The sequence below is a fragment of the Anthonomus grandis genome, chromosome 6, assembly GCF_022605725.1.
Source record: "Anthonomus grandis grandis chromosome 6, icAntGran1.3, whole genome shotgun sequence".
NCBI lineage: Eukaryota > Metazoa > Arthropoda > Insecta > Coleoptera > Curculionidae > Anthonomus > Anthonomus grandis.
The window spans coordinates 31,842,350-31,866,807 of record NC_065551.1 but is presented as its reverse complement, the minus strand read 5'-3'; the positions used below and the strand labels follow the sequence as shown (position 1 = coordinate 31,866,807).

The 24,458-nt window shown below is 31.5% G+C and overlaps 1 protein-coding gene across 2 annotated transcripts in view; it reads left to right on the top strand.

Annotated features, from left to right (window-relative positions):
* The window catches only part of LOC126737632 (uncharacterized), a 161,252-nt gene that overhangs the window by 32,812 nt on the left and 103,982 nt on the right, over positions 1-24,458 (top strand). For both annotated transcript variants that reach the window (XM_050442608.1, XM_050442609.1), the window contains exon 2: positions 7,502-7,674. In XM_050442608.1, coding sequence (XP_050298565.1) covers positions 7,502-7,674 — 173 coding nt within the window. The remainder of the gene's footprint in view (positions 1-7,501; positions 7,675-24,458) is intronic.

Genomic DNA, 24,458 nt, shown 5'->3' with positions numbered 1-24,458 from the left:
TTATAGGTTTCTGTTCAACCGAAGTCGATCGTCCTCACTTGATACACATATTGAAAATTTTAACGATATTATTAAAGAAACTTTATACACTAAATATCTTGGAATTGTTATTAATGAGCAGTTAAAATGAGAATTTAATGTATTATATTTTGATTTACACTACCTGTGACTTATTTTTTTATTTTTTCGTGGGGATTTAAAATGATTTTTCAAGTGTTCCAGATATTTGATGTAATTTTCTCACTTATTTCAGATATTTTTTTAAATAGTTTTTTTATGTTCTTGTAATATATTTAGTTTTTTATATTTTATTTTTAAAGGTTAAAGTGATTTATAATTAGGGGTTCATGCTTGATTCATATGACATATTTCCATTTTTTAAAAATTTTCCAGGGATTTTTTGCAATATTTCTTTAAATTTTATTCTAGGCATTTGACCTAATTTACGCGTTCTTGTGACTCTTACTTAAAAAAAAATCCAATTGTCATCGTTTATAGATGCATATTGCGCAAAAAAACAACGGCAAAATAAAATACCGTTTAGTTGAAATTTCAAACGAAAATCGTTGTTTAATTATTCGTGTTTAGAACAAAAAGGGTTGTTTCCATTGCGAGTAGAGTAAATACACAGTATGCGCAATCAGATGGGCTTTTTAGGGTGATTAAATTTTCAAGGGGGCATAGTAGTCAAATTAAAGCATAAAAGAATAATGTTGGTATTCTATTATTACAGGGTGCGTCGACTATAAATGACCGCGAAAGATACAGGGTATTAAAGTTTGATTTTTTTATTTGTTTGTTTAGTAATGCAGCCACGAGTCACAAAAATTTAGTTTCTATCACACTTCAAATATTCCTGTAAGTATTAAACCGTTAATTTTTACGTTTGACGATAATTTAAAAAATATTTATATTAGTTATAGTTTCGTGTACACACTGACCCAGAATTTAAAGGATTAAAATTGAATGCAATTTTCCCTTATTTTTATCAGTTTATAAAACTGGCAACCTATCTATTAGGAAAAAACTCATATAAAATGAAAAAGAAAGAGAGAAAGCGATTTATATTGTGCGCCCCAAGACCCTACTGAAATATTAAAAAAAAGAAAGGGAACCGACAAAGGAGAGAAAAGGTTTTCCACAAAAATCTGCCTTTATCTTTTTACACACCCTTTCTGAATGATGATTGGACCACCTCTTCCTTTATATTTTTCCGAATTTATGTTTTTGCATTTACATAAGTATTCCTTAAACAGATTTTTTCGTATAATATACTTTATGGGACATTTGCTTTGGGATTTCTCATTTTTTTATGCAAAAAAAATTGAATTTAATACACACACACACACCCCATGGAAAATGAGCATTTTAATAAGCATCTCCGACTCCAAGCCGGCGCTTTAAATTTTAATTACAGAAGAACCCAATATTAGGGAAGCTTTCGGGGGCACGAAGTATGTTCCCTAGACATGAATATAAATGTTGCATTATACGTTTTTAAGCGGTTATAAAATTTTAATTCATTTCTTACGTAAGGAAAAGGAAAGCTATTAACCTCTATTAATAAAGCCATAATAAAAGCGAGGATTCTTCCAAAGTATTATGTTCAGTAATAGGGCGAGACAATGCACGTAAGAGGAACAAAACCACCCAATCGATTGTCAATTTGAAAAGCTCATAACGCTTTTATGGTTTCTATTAAAGACGGCGTTAACCGCTGTTAATTCTTCGTTTTAAAGGCATAACCTAATTGGATATGACTGCTGTATTCTTAATTATAATGATGTTCATTCATAGGTATAGAAATCTACTAATGGTTTTGTACATTTCCTTTGCAAGGATGACGGGGAGCCCCATTTACAACTGGCGACAATGTAAATTGATCCGATTTAATTAAGCGAAATTTACCGTATCAGCTAAACTGTAGGAGAAATAGTGTGCTGCACGGGATTTAATTGCTTGAACGGGTAATGGTGGCTTGAGGTTTCCGTATGGCACGTGTCTGCACTTTTAAGACTATGGACTACAAATAGTGAGGAAGTCTTATGGCATTAAACTATATGCAGTTGCACTCGAATTTTCACCAAACGATATGCGTATCATAAAGTTTTTCTGAATCACAAAACAATAAGAAATAAGGAAATGGAAACTTAAATTATTGACATGAACATATTGAAAATTCACTTTCCTAATTGGTCTATATATAGCGTGTCAACAAGGCTTATTAAAATATTTTTACATACACAGTTATATAACCTTGGAAAATATAAAATATTAAATCGAAAAGATAAAAAAATCAATTTTTTGACATAAAAATTGTAAAAGAATTGTAATTAAAACATAATAATTGTTTAAAAGCAATGGCAAAGTAGTAACTAATTTTCAGAATTTAATTATTTTGTAATTATAAAAATGCCATAAAATATTAAAAGTACCAACAACTCCCATTCCTTTTGTTCCGATATCACTTAATTTTTATTTATTAATCAATTATTTAAACAAGAATCACCCGATTGATTACTCTAAAGCCTTCGACTGCGTAAATCAGTTGAAGGTTTTAGAGAAACACCTTTCGAATTGTTTAACTCATTGGCAGTTAAAGTCATTTTAATTTTTTTCTAGTTCTAAAATGCATATGTTTGTTAAAATGTGAATTGAAGTCTTAATGTTTCGATGTAACCTGGAAGCGGTTTTTTATTAAGAGAAACAAGACTTTCCTTGATTTGCCATAACTACAAGAAATAAAAAAAATACATATATATCAGGCAGCTTAAAATCATTTTTATCAGCAAAAGTATTCATAATTTCAAGGATTCGTTATATTGTTTTCCATTGCAGAATTTTCAATCTGTTTTATTTTTAATTTTTTTAAAATAAAAAATATTAATTTTGGAAGTTTAAAGTCATTTAAAAATGTTCCATCTTTATTCAGCAGATATCAAAATGATATTGATAAAACGTAAAAACAAGAGTCCATTCTATATCGAATGCGAGTTTAAATGCCTTAAAAAATAAAAAAAAATAAGGTGATCTAGAAAATAAGGAACTCAAAAATGGAATTTCAGGACAATAAAGCAGATTTTAATGAAAAAAATTATTTTTATTTACATGTATTTTTTTAGTTCCAATTAGTCATCTCTTGTAGGCACTTAAAGTCATTTTTAAAGCATTAAGTAATTTTAAGTTTTCTTACTATTAGACGTATTATTAAGTTTTATTACTATTTTTTCTTTTAATAGAAATTAATTTTTTAATTAAAAAAATTACTTTTCTTATTAAAAATAAGACATTAACTGCTTGGACGAAAATAAATTAACTTAACTTCAGTTAATTTATTTTCGTCTTATTAAAGGTACTCAAATGAAAAAAAATTAGGATAGTTAAATTTAAGTAAAATTTTTTTTAAGCATTTTTAAAAGTAGATTTTTATAAACAAAATATATTGAAACAAGATTTTTCTATCTTAAGTAGTTTTTGGGTAAACCGATTTTCATTACCTATAAGTCGGCTAAAAGAAGAACAATATTGACCCACTACTCTTCAATTTATAGAAGCATTTTTTTTTAAATAATCGATTATTAAATAAGTCTTAAAGGCTTAAAAGGAAAACAAAATTTAGACAGTTAAAGCTCTAGTTAAAATCATCTCTTCTAGGCACATAAAGTCTATTTTAAGGCATTAAGTAATATTAATCTATCAGGCATTAGACATCATTCCTTTATTAAATGGAAGTAGATTTTCGTTGAAATTTTGATTTTTTCTATTTATGGTAATTTAAAATAAGTAAAAAAAAACTTTTTAATTGAAATGTCTGCTAAAATAATCTTCTCCATCGTCATTTCGATACAAATATAATTTTTTAGTTATTCAAAGCATATCTTGGTCAAAAATATTGATATTGCCTTGATTATTGTAGGTAGATACCCCAAGGTTCAGTTAAAAGGTTCTATTTTGTTTATACTGTTCACAAATCACATCGCAAATCTTAACATCAGCAAGCGATCCACGTTTTACTTAAATGGATATTAATGACGACTACATAGAACCGTATTAAATGACTTCTCTCTACAGTCGTAACTTAATTTTGAACGTCATGACTATTTATGGAACAAGACTTCGCCATGCTTCTCTTCTGTTTGTACGTGTGCTCTATTCTTATCGTACAGGGCTTTTTTGATATATGAGCTATTTTGAGGCACCCATATCAATCAGAATGATCCAAAGGCTTTGGTGAAAACAAGGAAATAAAACATAGCTGGTACGTTGTACTCGTATTCTTTTTCTATAAATTTTCGTAGGTTGACAAGTTGTTCTTGCGTTCAGTTACAAGTTTTTTTTGCCTCTATTTTTTTCAAATCAATCTTTTTTCGATACTTAGTGTGGTAGTTCAATATAGTTTCAGCAGACACTACGTAGGAATATTTCTGGTTAAAATTTCCCTAAAAGGCTCTTTTCTCTCAAAGAATCATCAAACCACTTTGATGGCCCTGATCTTCTAGCTGTGTGAACTGATTTGGATTTTAATCTATTTAGTCTGTGAATCTATTCAACCAGTAAGCCATAATCGTTTTTTAACATTCATTTAAGACGAAGTGCTACAAGCCTCTAGTTATGTTGCTAGGAACCCCTATATATTTATTTGCAATTTCTTAAAAAAGACAAAATAATAATTTAAGTTTATAGAAGGTGTAGAAAACAGCTTCAATTGACAAAAAAGAAATTATTCCTTAGTATAAAGACACGCGATAAATTTTCCTACGGACTGCAAATCTCTCCATACACATCAGCTTGAAAATCCTTACAAATTTGTAATAGATTTCAATAAAATGTTATTTGTCGTTTGTAGTTAGCATAACAAGCTCAGAAATATAATATCTCACTCATAATGCTCCACAGTCGTCCTCATTATACGGTATCAAAGGCTTTGGTGCAGTAAAAGGAACAAAACATATTCTATCACTTGTCGTAGGTTCATAAACTGACCTCACGACCCTGAGCTAAACTCTACTTGTTCTAAAGAAATCTGAGGTAGAGTAGTCCTTTAATCTAGATGGTTCTGTAATAGCCACATTCATCAAATGACTCAGTCACCATTAATAATCGTTGTGCGATTCAAATCTTCTCTGTCTGAAACTAAAGTTTTATCATACATGAATACGTTCGAATTCTTCGAACATTATACCACCAGTCAAGCTGTTATCTGTTAAGTTTTTGGGACTTATTGCAGACAAGTACCTAAAATAAGACTCTTTTATCGATGCCTTATCCAAAAAATTCAGCTCTGCATGAGTTACTTATTTTGTTGGTTAAAAAAAAAATAATTTAGAAAATACTTTCTCACAAGCTCAATTATTGAAGAGAAGAAGAAAATAGACTTTTTTACGTGTTTATAGAAATAATAAGAACTTAAATCTTTAACGATATCTTTCACTATATTTAGTTTAAGGTAAATAAATTTTACGTAAATCTTAATAAAGTATACGAATTAAGTTCATATTTCTTCTAAATACCTCAAAAAGTCTATTTTTTTCTCCTTTTCAATAATTGAGCCTGTGAGAAAGTATTTTCAAAATTATAAAGTAACTCACTCTGAATCACAACAATACAGATTTTACTTAAGCTCTGCATGTTTTGCACTTAGATCGGTTTCTAGAGCGTTAAACTTGGCAATATCTGGATCAGTCTATTACGTTCTTTTTAAGTCGCATTTCCCATATGCTTCTATTCAGGAGTACAGGTTACCTGACTCAATAGGACATTATTATGAGTATATTTTTAGTTATTTTGATGATTTGTGAAACTATATAATACTTTGGACAATTATAAGCTATTGGCAACGTCGCGTGAAGAATCTATGCAAACCTAGCATACTCGCGTCATTAATAAACTTAATGAATCATCTTCAGCGACGTTGCCGATGTGCTACTAAAAATTTAAATTAATACCATCAGTTTTCTGGTGTCACCGAGGAATCTTTATTCTAAATCCCTTGTCTATTTTTTTGAGCATCATATACCTCCGTCTCGGGCAATATCAGCATCAGAACTGACAGGCAATTAATTCAGAAAATGTGAATATTAAAAAAAAAGGTAAAACGGACGAAGTTTATATACATAAAAAAACTTTAATAATAAAACTTTTACCTGCTCGACGTGACATATTTATTATGAGAAGATTCGATGCCCGATATCGAAGTTTTCGTCGGCACTTGGCCGTTTGCTTAAAAGAATATTTAATACTTTCCCTTCTATTATAAGCACTTTTTAAGAAATCGCAAGCCGGGTAACTTTTTCCATATTTTTCCCGGACATTTTCTCATTGTTCCGCCCCAGTTTTTCCAATAATTTTTTTTTTTAATATGGGTTTAACGTTGCACCAGGAACATTTCGGGATGCACCCATATTACACTACAAAATTGTTTGAGTTTCTACTTTGATAAACCTGCAAAGGGGCCGCCTCCCTGGAAAATCCGGATCCGGAATTTTCGTTTGAACGTAATGAGAAAATTTCTTGGACCGAGGCACAACTGGCCATCAGAATAATACCAATTTTCCGATTAGGTTTTTTTTTTCTAATTTAATTAAATTTAAGGTAAATTAAAGATGAGGACAGATTTATCGAAAAGCTACGTTGAAGCAGTTCTGCAAGTTCTATAAAATGAAATCATCCAAAGGCAAAAATCCAAATCAAATTCCAAACAAACCCGAAAATATCAATAACCAAATATCTCAAAAAGGGAAATCTATTTTACGTGAACAAAACCACACTTCTTGATCCTGCTATATGGTATTTAAGTAAGCAACTATTTCCAAGAAATAGTTTTCTCAATGAGACCAGCTTACATTAAATAGTAATGAAAACAAACTCCAAGTAACAGGTCTAAAATTTATTAAATTAAATTAAGAGGATTACACGTGTTTCGCCCATACTAGGCCTCATCAGATCCACTTGTGTATTCACTAATAAAAAAGGAACAAAAAAGAAGCAGAGAACAATACTACATGATACAAATCAACGATAGAAATTTCTACTTCTTTCTTTCTTGATACATTATCCACGTGTTAAATAAGGAGGAAGCATATCGCCTGTTGCAGACGATATACCCAAGCATCATTTACTCATACTTTATTATACTCAAACGTCAACTTCATTTCCGTTATTTTTGTTGGCAACACTAAAAATGTTCAGAGTGACCAACATCAAAAGGAGACAACCGCTATAAAAATGGCGGCCACCAGGCATTGGTCATTTTTGGGTATCACGGCCATATGCATTAGCAGTCCACGTATATTTAGTAAGTTCGTGGTCAAATGTAATTAAAATCGCTGCCTCAGTGATAACATTTCATTTTGATAAATAGGAAAGTCACTGTTAAGATGAATTATATAAGGCAAGGTTTTAATGGCAACAAATACTGTAATACTGCTGATTGGACCATTTGATAAGTCTCTATGATGCCGAAACGTTGTACAAAAATGTGATTAAAATAATTTTTTTTTAGGATTTTAAGAATAATCACCGCGACTACCCTGCTAGCAACAACTTGTTCAGTGGTGCCTCCGTGTAAGAAAAATGAGTTCCAATGTCTCAGTGGCAAATGCATCGGAACCCATAAGTACTGCAACGGTTTAGTGGACTGTGACGATGCTAGTGACGAAATATCCAACTGTTCTCGTAAGTACTGTTTGAAAATTATACTCTTTTACTCGTTCGGTTCATGAAAAATCCCCATAAAAACCATCGCGATCAATTTACAAGTGCACGTATTTGCCCTACAAGAAAACGTTCGACTACACAACGAGTTGCAAAGAAAAATTCCCCTTCGGCGCTCCCCGATATGAATTTCATGCAATATTTATAAATTTTTCATGAACGAGGAGCCGCAAGTTTAAGGAAACTTTCATCCGATACTGCATATTCTTGTAACTTTATTAGGGAAGTTCTTATCCCGATGCGGATTAGCGTTTCTATTTCTTATTTTGGCCCCGGTGCTGATAGAACGGCGAAATAATGCGGGAGAATGTTTCGGGTTTTGAGCCCTTTTGAAGAATCCGTTGCGAATATTAAAATTGATGTTCATTGATGCAGGGTATATAAGAGTTTTTTGTTGCTTGAACTGTTTTTGCAATGAAATCCTAATTATGAGATTTGTTTCTATGTTCAGACAATTTCCACTAAGTATTTCACAGTTACTTTGACAATTTCCTTGATAGGTTAGAAGATTTTCAAAAGCAGCCTAATTATTACTGATAAATACAATCTTACTGGTGATTTTAATCAGGGGCAGTCTCATCGAGTTGATTTGTAAATTAAGAGGATAATTCGCTGGATAATCTCTTTAGAAATATTCATTCCCACATCCTCATATGTGTCAGTCAATTCAAGGAGGGCTCCTTCGGAATGGGTGATGCTGCACCTTTTATAAAAAACTTTTTACTCTATTTCTACAGATCAGTAGATTCAATAAATTGGGATTGAATGGATCCTACAGGAAGTTATTTAATTTTCAAGCTGATGTGTATTAAGAGTTTGCTAATAGGCTCAGTCGGTAGCAAAATTGATAGAGTAATCCCCTACTAAGAAGTAATTTCTTTTTTCTTAATTGAAACTACTTTCTACACCTTCTACAAACGTACATTGATTTTCTGTCTTTGTAAAGCAGTTTTACATTAAAATATAGGGGTTCCTAGCAAAATAACTACCGGTTCGTAGCACTGTGTCTTAATTCAATATGAAACATAAGATTCGACTTACGGGTTAAATGGATTGACAGATTCTTCAATAGATTTATTCTTTGTGGATGCCCTTGGAAATCAGTTCACTCAGCTAGAAAATCAGAGCCTTCAAAGTGGTTTGATGATTTTTTGAGAGATATTAGGGATAAATTTTGCCCTTTAGGGCAGGTTAATCAGAAATATTTCTACGTAGTGTTTGCTGAAACGGCCCGCATTAAGTGTCGAAGAAAAATTGATTTAAGAAAAAATGCTAGTAATACGTCTCAAGCAAGTAGAAAGTCATTAAATCCTTTATTAATAATATGGAAGAAATTTCACCAAGTCAAATAAATGCTTGAAATTATAATAAGCCATTTGTTAATGCTTCCACCACATTGGCACAAATACTGCCTGCACTTTCCAGAAATCTTTAATTTATTTAATTAGTAATTGCGGTACTGATCTGCTTTTTCTGCAGTGACTTATACTCAGGTGCATCATGTGATTGATAATACAAAGCTCATTAAAACCATTAAAAAACTATTGCTTTCTTAGCAAACTTATCAATTACAAAGAGCACTTTTGTCTTAAAGTTGCAAAAGTCATACCGATATATAAAACAGGGTCTAAGGTGGACCCCAAGAATTAATAATTTAAGGCAAATTTCTTGTATATATCGCCAATTTATGGTATAATCTTTAAGACATTACTGAGAAGTCTAATATATTAATTTTAACAAACTCATTGTTTTATATTTTAAATATTGATGCAACATGACATTAGATATCAATACTGCGGTCAGGGATATAAGTGACAAGATTTTGGAAGGTTTTGAGTGCAGCTTCCACTCTCAGGCAAAATTTTACGATTTATCAAAAGCCTTCGATTGTATTGAGCATAGTATACTTCTTCAAAAGCTCATCTAATATAGATTTGACAATTTATTAACCTTGTTCTAGTACGTAACAGGCAGGAGTTAATGTTCATTTTGTGAATGGTAGGTACATCCTGTATTAATTTCAAATGTTATTTTGATTTAACTACCTTCGCATACTACAGAGGATCAACAACATTTTATAGCGCTCGGTCGTAATTTGTAGGTTCATTCCGCGCTTCATTCTTCACTAATGATAATTTCGAAATATTATTTTTCTTAGCTAGTTATACTCATTACATACGACAAAGATCATAAGATTTATTAGCGATTTGTAAGAGAAGGAAGGACGAAGAAGTTGTTTAATTTTCAAGCTGCTGTGCACCGAGAGTTTGCAAATAGGTGCAGTCGGTAGGAAAATGTATAGCGTGTTTTCATATTAAGGAGTGTAAATTCTTTTTTACCAATTGAAGCTCTTTTCTACAAACTTAGAAGAATAGGGGTTATTATAAGAATATAAAATATTCTTATAATTAATGCAGGTTATACAGGGTGTCCCAAAAATCAACGATAAGCGGAAAACGGGCAATAGATCAGGTGCCCAGAGATTCAAAAAAAAAAGACAATATTAATAAAATGAAACCATGATATAGAAAATAGCGGGAAAAATTTAATTATATATTCGGTCTAAAAATTAGAGGGGAATAGGAAAAAGGTGATATTTTTCTGGCTAATTAGATAAATTAAACCCGAAAAATACTATTTCCAGACGATCGAGACACTATTAATAAAATGAAATCATGATATAGAAAATAGAGGAAAAAATTGAATTCTCATTTATATATCCCTCTCTCAGTCTGAAAATTAGAGGGGAATAGAAATAACGTTATATTTTTCTGATATAATTAGACAAATTAAACTCGAAAAACACTATTTCCAGACGATTCAGGCAATATTAATAAAATGAAACCATGATATAGAAAATAGAGAAGAAAATCGAATTCTCATTCGACATCTCTCGTTGTTTTATGTTAGGCAATATGACTTTAGACATCAACACTTAACGCGAAACTCACGGACAAGATCCTGGAGGGTTTTAAGTAAAATTTCCACTCTCAGGCAACAGTTTACGACTTGTCAAAAGCTTGCGCTTCTATTGGTGGTAGTATACTTCTTCAAAAGTTCATCCATTATAGATTTGGCAATTCAAGTACTAACTTGCTTCAGTCCCTTATCAGTCAAAATGTTTATTTTCGGAGTAGAACACACTGTAATAATTTAAAATGCTACTTTTCTTAAGTGTTTATGCTTACTACAGACGTTCAACAGCATTTTATAGTAATTGTCCATAGTCTGAGCTAAAGAATCAGACCAAAAAAGATATTTTCTGGGTTTCTACCGCATTTCGTTCTTTATTAACACCCTGATCTTAAAAAAAAATATTTTTTTAGTTAGTTATGCTTACTATAAACAAAAGAGATCATTTTATTGTGATCTTCTGGTAACTTGTAAGGGATTAGACATAAAAGTTATTTAATTTTCAATCTGATGTGTATTGAGAGTGTGCAAATAAGCGCAGTCAGTAGGAAAGCTTATAACATGTTTTCACTCTAAGGAGTAATTTATTTTTCGTCTATTAAAGCTATTTGTTATAAGCTTAAAATAATATTTTATCTGTTTTAGGAAGTTCTATATAAATATATCGGAGTTTCCAACAAAATAACTAGAGTCACTGCCTTTGACACAGATATTTGACAGTTTCTTCAAATTTTTAACCCTCAAACTACTCCCTTCGGTATTGCAACAAAATATACATTTTTACAACACATCACACAGGTTATTCGAGTGGGTCCGTTTTAACCCAGTTTCCATCGTTTCGGCGTCACAATGTCTTTTGTTTACGGGCAACAGCAGTCATTTCCCTATACGTACGTGGTCGAAGCAGCTGCACGATATGTTAAAAGAGCAATAAAAATTTTTAAATGGCCACCGCAAGCCGAGTCGCTTCCTATGTTCCTAATTCAAGCGACCCTCGCCTCCCGCCTTCATAAAACTCCGGAGGATATACGTAGTTTACGTGAGCCATTTAAAGTTTTTTCGAAAAATATTTTTGCCCTCCACTTTGATAAATTCTTCGTTTTAGTTCGGATGTATGCGGTCGTTTTTTTAACGAGCTTTAAGTTAAAATTAGTCTTCTTTAGATTTTTTTTTACATTTTTTAACTAGTATTAGTTATTAAGCTGGTTTAAATCAGTAATAACTAAAGTGCGGATTTATAAGCATAAAAATATTAAAAATAAGCATTTAAAAAAGCATGAAACATTTCTAAAATAAGCATAAAAAAATGGCATAAAGACTAAAAAATGCACTATAGGAATACAATATGAAATACTTCTAAAACTGAAATATGTACCTGGCAAAAAATAAGACAATAGAAATTTTAGATAGTTTTTATTTAACTTTGATAATATAAACTAACACATCATTAATAATGATCTTTTTTACAAAAGAAACATCAGCTCATATTATTCATGCTTGAATGATGCAATAATTAAATGTTTTTCTAAATTATCCACTGAAAATCCCATTCTTCTCAAAACAAGTTTTAAATAGAAGAAACTTCTTTCAACATCTACGCTGGTAATTGGAGCATACTTAAATTTCGGAATTAAAGCAGCGTCAGATATAGCAAGGTCTTCAACAAAATCTCCTTTAATCATATTTGAAATTTGTTTTAAAACTTCATACCCTGTATTTTTGTTTAAAACTTCATTTAGCTTATTATAAATTATTTTTCCAGGTCCACCATGTACTTTTAGGCAATCATTTTTAAAATTTTCAATTATTTCCATAGATTCGGCTAGAGCAAGACCCTTTTCTTCAAGTTGCGTGATGGCCTTGCTTACAAAGTTATAGTTTGTGTTAATAAACGCCAAATTCTGCTTAAGTTCTTTTAATTTTTGACTATCTTTTGGCACTTTAAAATTGATTCGGAGGAGGATTCAGAAAGATCTAATACGATTTTCTTGAAAGATTCAAAATGGTCAGCATAATAGTAAGCAGCGTCCAGCCAAGTACCCCACCTTGTAATAATGGGTTTAGGGGGTAGTGGTATCCCTGGCATCCTTTCTCGAAATAATTAAGCTCTTAGTGGTGCTTTAAAAAAAATGTTCCTATATTTACCAAAGGGAATTAATTACGAATAGTTTCAGCTACCCGATTTAATCCATCTGCTAGACATGTACAATGGACTAGATGTTGATACAAAACTTTTAAATTAGAATATGCCTTTACCATGTATGCAGCTACATCAGAGAGCATTAGTAAGATTTTTTCACTAGGAGCAAGGTCTGGCAAACAAAATTTTGTTGGCTCATCATGAACAAATCTAGTAATGGTATTATTATTTGTTTTGTCCAGCTGCTTTGAGCTAATTAAAAAAGCATTACTTGAGCTATCTTCGCTCAATATTCCAATCATTAAATGAGCCATGTATCGACCACATGAATCCGTCATTTCATCTACGCAAAACCATATGTAGTTGCATCCTATTTTTGTTTTAATTTCTTGTATTATATTATTGTAAACTAGATCAATATAGTTTTTGCGCAAAGTTGATTCGGCTGGAATATGCCTACCAGTGTATTTCTGCAGAAAAGAACTGAATATTTGACTATTTAATTTATAAAGTGGAATATTGCAGGAAACCAGAACTTTACACAAATCAAAATAAAATTGTGTTTGCTCCTGTGTAGATGAGCTGGCCATTGATTCCAATAAAGTTTGTTGTTGAGTTGATTTATCCTTCATTTTTTTCAAATTTTCTACATGTCCTGTAGTTTTTAAATGCTGCTGTATATTAATTTTTTTTTCGCAATTTATCTGCAAAAATAATCTTTTTATGAGCTATTTTTTATAAAAACACAAAATAAATAAAAAACTCACCGTTCTGCAAAATAATTTATTGTTTTCATACTTTAATTCTGAATGGCCTCTTATCCATTCCTTCACAGTTGGTTTTACCTTTGGCATTATTTTTGTTAAACTTTAAAAGCTAATTCTGCGATTTAATATCTTACGTCGGCAAGTAAATTCGCAATATGAATGAAACTCCTACACGATAAACAATATTTACACGCTCTGACCTGACTAAAAAAATATAAACTATGAATTTCTCGATTGGCCTCTCCTTCCCGAACTGATCTAAAAGAGAACGCGCGATACGATGCGACGTAATGGCCGCAGAAGGATAGCAGCCTCTACTAGATATTTGCGTGCGTTGGGCATTTATTAAGGAAGGAAAATAAGCTTTGTGATGGGGATTTGTTGCTTAATATTTCCCTGTTATTAAAATAAGATATCAGATTATTTATCAGGAAAAAAATGTTGGCACATGAAGTGCAAAATATGCATCATATATATCACTTCTGCTCCAAATATGCATGAAAATAAGCACAAATAAAAAATATGCATAAAAACTAAAAAAAGGCAAAATGGCACGAAAAAAGTTACCAAAGGGCTTCATTTCTTATAATTCATATGTATGTATGTTCAAATTAGCTTAGCCATCATAAATTACGTATGGCATTATTTCTATAAATCCGCGCTTTAGTAATAACTGTCCATAAATAGTGATTTTTTGTCCTTAATTGCTAATCGGTATCAATTTAATAATTTACAGGGTAATATTCTTGATCTGATACTTGCTAATCTCTCATGCACTGTGGATGGTGGTGTCTTATCATCCCTCTATTGCACACACATTTAGAGCAGAAGTCTCAACTATAATTTTAGTCCTTCTAGCTTTCCCATGCCATTATCTCTGAAGTTTAGTGAAATTGTCTTCATAAATTTGATGAGATGTCAATGGAGCAGTTTGCAGTTTCTATGATGTCTTAAATGATGTCTTTGATAGAGCAGTTCCTCGTTATAGACATCGAAAGAATAAGTATCACTATCCCAGCTGGTATGGTGCCCAAATTGTGGCATCTCTTAAGGAGAAATCTAGGCTGCATAGTAGGTGGAAAAGAACTAAATCATTAGCTCACTATAATGCTTATAAGACCGTGCGAGCATTCATAAAGTCCTATAGGGTTTATATGGCAAATACTAAAACTTCTATACACCATGATCCTAAAAAAGTTTGGAAATTTGTACAACAAGCAAAAGAAATACATCTAGAATCCTCAATATTTTGAACTACAATAACAATTGTTTGTCTACTCTTCTAAAAATTGTAAATGCTTTTGCAAATTTCTTCGGTAACGTCTTTAACAGCTCCACTCCGTCTCCTCATTTTAGCCATGTACAATCTGCTTCTTAAAATATTCATATCTATGAATTAAATCATGTTAATATTTATTTATTTATTTATTTACAGTCAATGCTCTCTTACAGACAGACGTAGCTGAGCAATAATAAGAAAGCAGGTGATATAACAAGTACAAATTACTTAACAAGCTCTACAAAATAGTACTTACAACTACAGAGAATTCTAAAAATTACATCACAATCTAGAAAAAAAAAATACCCATGTAGTTTAATCAGGAAGGTGTCGTTTAAAGGCATCAAAGCTCAAAAAAAAATAAATCAATATTAGGATGCTTTAACTAGTAAACTATTATACATACGGGTACATCTAATAATTGGAGAATTCGATAAGTAATTGGAAAAATACCTATAGATACTACAAAAGTTTGTCTATTTCGAATGATGTTAAATTGATTTTTTCTAAAACAGCTGAAGAATCAATGATATTGTTTACAGTCTTGTATATTAATATTAAATCGAAATTCTTTCTTTGGACCTCCAACAATTGCATATTGTAAAATTTTAAATTATCATTATAACTTAAGAAATGCCGTTGTCTGTTGTAAATCCTTTTGTTATTCGAAAAACAAATCCAAGATTTTAAGAGCCTTTTGTACGATATTTTCAAGATGTTTTTCAATCAAAAGCTAAGGATCCAATGTCACCCCAAGATCTTTAATATAATCCAATTACTGAAGCTTAACATTGTTTAACATTGCTTCTTAGAAAACAAAATACAATTTCATTTGTCCAGATTGACAAAAAGTCTATTCAAAGTACAATAGTTCATAAAATTCTCTTTCACTTAAGTAACTTTTGAGGACTTCAAGAAATGCCCCAAGTACCCCGAAATTCTCAAGCTTTATTAAAAAAGTTGGATTGTGGACCTTATGGAAATCTTTGGAGAAATCAGTGTACACTGTACAAGCCTTAGAGCCTCGCTCCATATTTTTAGATATGAATTGAACGAAAGGCAATATGATGATATTTATTTCTTAATATATTATTATCCTTAAAAAAACTAAAAAATAAAGAGACTGCAGGCTTTGACAGCGTTCCCTCTTTTCTCCTACGTCAGTGTGCTTCTCCTACGTGATATTGCTGAGCTTTTGTGTATACTTTTCAATTTGTAACTACGTACAAGCATTTTTCCCAATGTCTGAAAACAAGCAAAAATTTGCCCTGTCTTTAAGTTAGGAGACAGAAGTATGGCGGAGAACTACCGCCCAATCTCTATTTTGTCTAACTTTTTAAAGTCTTTGAGGCCTGCATTTATAGCAACCTATTTCATGAAATTGGACCTTGAAATTTTTTCGAAAAAGCTTTATTAAATGGGTTCTAGTAGATAGACCGCAACTTCAATGGGTTTAGATCATCTAATGACATTGGCTCAAGGGGTTTGTTTTTGATTTTTATCAATAGACATTTCCACGCGAATATCGGTAGTGAGTTTCTACTATTTGCAGATGACATGAAGATTATTCGTCTTATTAAGAGTCGTCGTTATTGCATGTAGCTTCAGGCTGATCTTGATAGGGTTTATGAATGGTGTGAAATTAACAGACTCCCACTTAATCTTCAGAAATGTAAGAAGATATTGTTCCTTGCTCAAAGATGAGATTAACTTTGGTTACGTAATAAATTATATCACACATCCAAATTGTGACTCTGTTTGTGACTTGGGGGTTAATAAAAACCTTCAATACTCATATAGATACCATCGTAAGATATTTTTTAAAGATCCTAGGCTTCGTTCAACAGAACTATTTTCTAATACTTCAAGCAGGACAATTTTGTTTAACTGCCTAGTAAAATCACGCCTAATGTATGGTTTCCTAATTATGCAGTGTATATTCACAGGCTGGAATCAGTTCAACGAAAATTTCACAAATATATTAGTTTTAAGTATACCCTGTATACCCTGAGAGGGGCTTTAGTCAGCAGTTATTGCTTTCAAGGTTTGATTCACTGCCTCTTCAGCAATCTGCTGTTTGTGGGAGTTTGGTGTTTTTATTGAAAATATTTAATAATCAAATTGATGCTCCAGATCTCCTATCAGCTTTGAATTTTGCTATTCCCTACATCTATACAAGAAGACACAGTGTATTTTATCTTGACACTTATGGCACCAACTTGACCAAGAAAGAGCCCATATATAGAGCATGCAATTGGCTCAATGATGTTCAGCTAAGGATATTTCAATCATTTTCTAGTTATAGATTTACTATTATAATGTTGTGTAATTTTTGGTTCTATACATGTACTGCAGTACTATGCGATGATATAGGTCAGAAAAAGTTAAAATTTTTCCTTTTTTGGATATATCCTCATGTAGTATAGTTTCTTTATTACGTCTGCAATCTTCCAAAAATTATGTTTTTCATACGAATATGACCATTTCGTCAACATACTTCAGGCTGAGATGGCGATATAGATCGGAAAAAGGATAAATGCATTAAACTGAATTGATTCACCTCGGTAACCGTTAAACCGGATCCCAATTTTACCTATTCAGGAACGTCTCGTAAACGTAACAAAAGTGCAGACAGGTTTTACCTGGCACCGGGACACTTGAAACGTTTTTAACGTGGAAACTGTAGCGCGCTCCGAAGTGCTCTCGTCATAATAAATACTTAACAGTTTTCATTCCTTCGTAATAGCGGAGAAAACGGTTCTCGTTTTATGGTATTTCTCAGCGAGTTCACTCTATTTCCATTGTGTTATTCACACTTCTTAGTATTTATATTCTAGGAGGGCAAAGGACTGACTTGGAGAAGGACAACACTGGTGGGATAAATGAAAGATTTTTAATTCTCAAGATTCAACAACGAAAAGTGCAGTTTCAAGGTGACAAATGATAGTTTTGATGCAGATGTTACCAACTTAAATAAAGATAATAAAATGTATAAGATATTTAAATGTTGTTCCAGAAAAGAAAATTGGACTTCTTAATGACGTGATTAAATCGCTGTTAATATAAACTAAATGGATGCAAAAACCGCGTGTAAAGGGGGCTCAGGAACGGCAAGCTTATTTGCATGACACCGGGGAGGGAGTTAAAATGCCGCATTTCCATGGCGGTTATAAAGACACCGGCGGATATTAACTATTTATTATAGCGAAAGCTCCTTAACACGTCGCTTGTTTACATCCTTAACAGCTTGAAACATTTGCGAAGTTTATTGAATTTTACGGGAAGCTATTTAGCGCTAGCGATGGAAATATTTCTTCGTGAAAAGTGAGATAAGTCCAAAATGTGGTTAAAAAATCATATGGTTCCCAAAAAAAGAGTGAAAAATCCTAAGGAGAAGTCAATACAAGTTTAAAGAGGAACATTGCAATACAGACTTCCTTACGACTAACAAGTGACATCAGAGCCAAATGATTCTTAATAAAACTGTCAGAGCATATTAAGTCTGGAACTATAAAACTCCAATAATTTCCATGCTCATAGGAGAACACAATAAATCCGTAACTTTATTTAGTCTCACCGAATATGTAAAATCATTACTCAAATTAATAGTTTTATTATTTATTAGTATGTGCAAAATTCAAATTTTTTTAGGAAAAAATTTGGTAACGATATTGTATTGTATATAACACCAATAAACCAGCTGATTCCCCGTTATTTCGGAATGACACAAGTGGTACACCGCACGACATTTCGAAGATTAAACGGGAATCTTCGGGAACAACGTTCTGCCGAGTATATAAGGAGCCGCATTGGTGTCAGTTCAGTGAAGTAAAGTTTGGAATATTGGCGCGAAATTTAAATAGTTTTACATAAATACAGTAAAAATAAATACGTCTAGTAGTCGTGAGCTATCGTGTTTTTGTAGTGAAGTGTGTAAATAAATAAGTTGCCTATTTTTCATCATTTGAATTTAAACCTAACAAACGAGAAAACGCTACATACAATCTTTTTACTGTTTCTGGATTGATAAAGCTTTTATAATATTGATAAGATAAATTTTTTATCAATGTTTAATTATATTTTTATTATTATAATTATATTTTAATTATATTCTAAGGAAATTTAAAAATAAATAAAAAAACAAAATAATGAGATCAATGCACATTTAAAAATCAATACTGATATAATTAATTATTTACAAGGCAATAAGCACAATGTCATGTTAATATAAATTTGGTGATAAGGGGACCATACCATAGAATAGTATTCCAAGATTAATCTAACTAGAAAAAAATAGATAAAAATAAATAACGCGGTATTATGTCAATGGCAGTTGCCAAGCATTAACAGATGCTACATAATAACAATTGCCATATAAATTAACAAAACACAAAAACCTAGAGATGGAGGTTGTCTTGTTAACGTAAAAACATTCTCTGGCCCTCTACTGAAGGTGTTATAATTCGAACTAATTTTGACATTTGTAAACCATAACTCTATTGACAACTCCTTTAACCAATTAGATTTAAAAGGAAGCGAAATCGAATCCGGCGCCAAATTTGAATTCAATTAAGCGCGGGAAATTCGAATTCTAAGCCCGCTTAACATGAGAAAATTACTAAGTGTTACAGCCGATAAATAGTCCACTTGTTCTTTCCAACATATTCTCTCATATTTTTTAAGTCACAATAAATAAAAAAAAAAATTGATTTGCCCACTGTGTAATTTAATATAGTTTCTTAATTTAAGCAAACATGTATAGAACATAACCATAGTTTCATAGAATATCCCAGTAGACACGTTAATGTCATTACCATACAAACAATCTTGCAAGAAGAAGCAAGGAAATAATTCAGGTCAATATAATGAGTTTTTGTCCAACATCTTTTGACTTTGAAATATTAAAAAATTCAAAGGGACATTCATAGGCAAAGTGGCGAATGCTTGAATTAAGAAGCAAATCACTTGCTGAAAAAACATGGAGAGTTCTTACGATAGAAAATACTAAATCTAGAAATACATTTCTGCTGTTCATGGGTTATGCTGATAAAAATGTAAATAGCCAAACGATTGAGCAAATAATCAAAGCAACTGAATTGCTGGATCTCCTCCTAGACACTGGACTAAAGGATCATGCTCATCATTTGATTATGAGCATGAATATTAGGTAAGTTGTCGTCATCAAAAAGATGAATGTTGCAATATGTGTGATCTATGACACAATGGATTAACAGTCTCACAGTGACGGCTACAACGTAAATACCACCAACAATAAATGTATAGTTACCAACTTAGCACAACTTATTACTGACAAAAATTAGAACCCCTTCATCACTAGATTTCTTGCTAGTCTAAACAGCTTAGATTCATTACACATAAGTTCATCATCAGGTATATCATCGTTTACATTACTTTCAACAATGGTTAAAATGTCATGAGAACAACATGATCTTAACCCTATTAATTCTACGACATTGGACTTAAGGCTGTTTATATTTAATGGGATTCCTATGAGTTTTCTTATTTGGAGTCAATAACCGTAATCCTTATCTCCTTAAGGGATTCCTATTGCATTTTTGTTTGATCGAAAGATATTTAATAATGAGATTTGCGTATACTATTGCTTGATTTTAAAGCACGTCTTACTGTGTTAGCATTGCAAATAACTTTAATAGGCTCTACCAACACGAATCACCTTGTGAAATATTGATATCTGCTGTTGGTTTTGAAGCTGTCCAAACACAGCAGATACTTTATATTCCTCAATTCGATCATCAAGAAAATCAGAATTAGATCCTTGCAAATTTACAAAATACAATTGTGACGCTAGTAGAACCATTAGAGGGCAGAGAGCAGAAACAGAGAACGAGTTTTTCTTTCAGAAATTTGATTTATTCCTCCGAGTTATTTTTCTTGCAAGGAGAGGTACACTGGGCAATTCTACATAAATTTATCAACCATCCTTGAGTTTAAGGTTGATAGACCAGAACACTATTCGGTCAGATGACAACTGCTTGTATAGCTCTCACATAGAACCAATTCACTAAAACTTTCTCATTCATAATATCATCAAAACTAATCATAGCCATAACTATAACCTGATGTTATAATCCACTAATATTTCAACAATCCTTGGATATTTTGTATAAATAATTTTCAATTAGTGGAAAACACTCATGAGTCCATCCAGGGGAACCAATATTTTTATTTATTTAAGGTTTGACTTGCTTTCTCGTTTATTACGTTGCTCTTACCATTACATTATTAATCAATAAAATCATCAACCCTAAAAGTAACTCAATATTTAATTTTCTACATTTCAGACCCAAGTGAAAGAATTGTCAAATAAGTACCAATGAGAGCACACCGCAAAAAGACGCAAATATTGCTGTACTTTACTACGTTACTATAACCCCTAATGAAGTTCAATTTTTCCCTCATTTATCTCCGACAGAGGTCCTAGAGATGAAGAGAGAAACTTTTACGTAAACTGTTTTAAAAATCCTTATGAGTATCTAAGATAAATCGGAAGGAAACATCTTGATATGCAAACCAAATATTTGCCGCAGAAGAAAAATACGTTTCGCGGATATCCCGAAATCCCCCGCTCATTTATTCGTCTTTAAGACGTTCGATTCGTAAATGACCGGAAAATAAAACAAAAATGGGATTTTCAGCGCTGCCGGACTGGCTGCACGTAATATTCCCGGTATTTTCTTAAAAGTTTTATGGGAACCGGTTAGTTTGGGAGTGGCCCCGCTTATTTATGTGACTATTTCGAGGTAGGAGCCGAGCTACAGTAGTTCTCTTTGCTTTTCTATTTTCTTAACCGGGCCCGTTTTAATACGTGAAAAACCGACGTGAACGGTCCTTTTAGACGGGAGTTTATTATACGTTCCGGTCCACTTTAGCTGGTATCCGGTATGATGGTGTTTGCTATTTAATGAGACGAGATAATAAGGTTTTTTTTATCCTTTTCCAGAAGATTAGGTCATTTTTGCATAGACTGGCAACCAAGTGGTTCTGGTACAACAAAAAAAAAACTTCCTAAAAAAAACATTTTTTAGGATATAAAATAAAAATTAAATGAAAGGCCTTTATTTTATCCTCGGTGAAATGCTGTTAACTTAAACGAGTGCAAAGAACTACCACAGCTCTTTAATTAAATCTTTTACAAAAAAAGTGAAAAAAGGGATCCCAAAACCTCACCATAAAAACAAAATACAAATCAACTCTACAGAATAGTATAGCGCATAGACAATAAAATTTACAAATAATTTAGAATATAAAAAAATTATTATTGAAACATTCAATTACATATGGATTTTGTAGTTCATTAAAAGACCTACACTAAGAAAAATTAAATGCAATATCTCAAAAATGATAATAAAATACCAGACGGAACAAGAATCACTAAAAAGCTACTGCATGTTCCGTTCTATTTATATGCTTTCAATTCTTTTTAAAGGAGTAAAAGACATCCCCTGACCAATATCATATTTATTTATTAATCTTGGAGCACAAAAGCAAAATTATCTCTGGAAAATCGCAGTTTCCAGATGATTGTAAACGTAATGAACTTCAGAATTATCCAAAAAAAAAATTAAATATTTTTTGTCCTATTTTCAGCCTAATCCAGGACCGTTCACATATAAAGGCCAAAATAATTTTTCTGCTACACGAAAAAAAAACATTTGACGGAATGGATACCGAATTTCCATTTTACTGCTTAACTAACTAACTTTAATTAACTCTCTAATTATCCTAGATAAATCAAGCGTATTTACTATAACCTTTAGTCGATGAAATTTCTATAATAATAAAAAAAGAAAACCAAAACAGTCAGTGGCCTCTAAATCTCCCCCGAGCCGCCGGTTTTGCACCGAAAACTAAAATAAAACCACGTTCCCACCTTTCGATAAATTTACGTTTAAAGTTCGATAGAAAACGGTGTTCTATTAAATTACGGCGAGGCACGGCGTAGCCGGGTACCGGGATAAAAGAAAAATTAAATTGATATTTTGGTAATAAATAATTGTTCGCTATCTGGGCACCTGTCTTGGATCTCGGCCTCTAAAATACGGCAAAGCAAAGGAAAAGATTACTTGATACATGTTACTATTTTATCGTTTCTCTGAGCCAGTATCTATTTACTCAGCTACATATTAAAAATTTATATTATGTTTTATAGAAATTTTAACTTTAACCTAAATTTAACACACTTTTTGACAAATAAGCACTTAACCTGACTAAATGGAAAAGACATACTATGATCTATAATGACTTCTTAAAAACGTAGTTAAAAAAAGGACATTTATTATCATATAAGTTATGCCTTTGCTTAATATATTTTTCTTATTATTTGGCATAAACTAGATCCTTAAATTGATTGTTGTCAGAGCAAAATGAATCTTGGCAAATATGTCCTCGAACCTAAATTTAAAAATTCAGTTGATAAATACTAATATACAAGATGCCGTATAAATTTAATAAATACTGTTTTCCTTACTTTTTATTTACTATTCCTTATTTAAATTTAATTTATGAAAAAACTTAAGTTCTTTTAGAAGAAAACTATTTTGGATTTTTAAAAAAAATTTTGTCTTCTTTTCCTGTCTAGAAAACATATTGATACAAACCTTAATTAGACACCTATCCCGAAAAACAACCCTTTAAGTGCCTGGATTAAATTAACCATTTGAACAATAATAATAATAATAATAATAATAAATGTTTTTTTATTTACTCAATTCAAAAACACATACAAAGTTTGATATGGAACAAAAAATATACGAGTAACTAAAAAGCCGACAGATTCAGATTTCTGCATAAGCATAACACTGCGGCCAAATATCGATGTATAAATCAACTCTCAAGTGTGAAAAATACTAATATCTAAATTTATAAACGTGTCTATATAACATTTATTTTTAGTTATTTTTAACACTAATAAAACACAATTTTTAAACCAAACCAAGGTTCAGAACTATCTACTGACTATCAAACAGCATTGTAAATATATGTTTTCTAAACACATTAACTGAAATATGTAAAGAGTTTAAATCGATATAAAAAAAAATAATTTGTCTAGCAATATTGTAAGAAAATAACCGTTTAAAGATTTCAGTTCGATGTCTGGAAATTTGAAGAAGAAGTACAATATTTCTTTTTCTAACAATTCTAACACTAAACTACTTACTAGAATCCCAAATTATATAAGTTAAACAAAAATAAATCTTTCTAAAATAATTAACCCTTACTGCTAATAATACACTATTGTATTAAAAATACTGTGTGTGCAATCTTATCCTAAATAACAAAAATCTCATGAGGTCAAGCTATTTATATACAATTGCGAATAAAAAAAAACTTCCATAACACACTTCATAAAGAAACAACACACATCCAAAATTATAAACTAACATTATGAACAAAAGGAAATAACGTAAGGTCGTTAATCAAAAGATTTCCAAGTCTAATCATCATCTAGAGAAATTTAGATCTCTGCGCAAGACAATTAAAGCTCTAATTGCACAAGCCTACAAAATGTACATCTATAGTATTGAGAACAAAATAACCTTCGATCCGAGTGAATTTTGGTCTTTTATTCGAAGCAAACGTAATCAGTCTCAAATCCCCGGCTCAA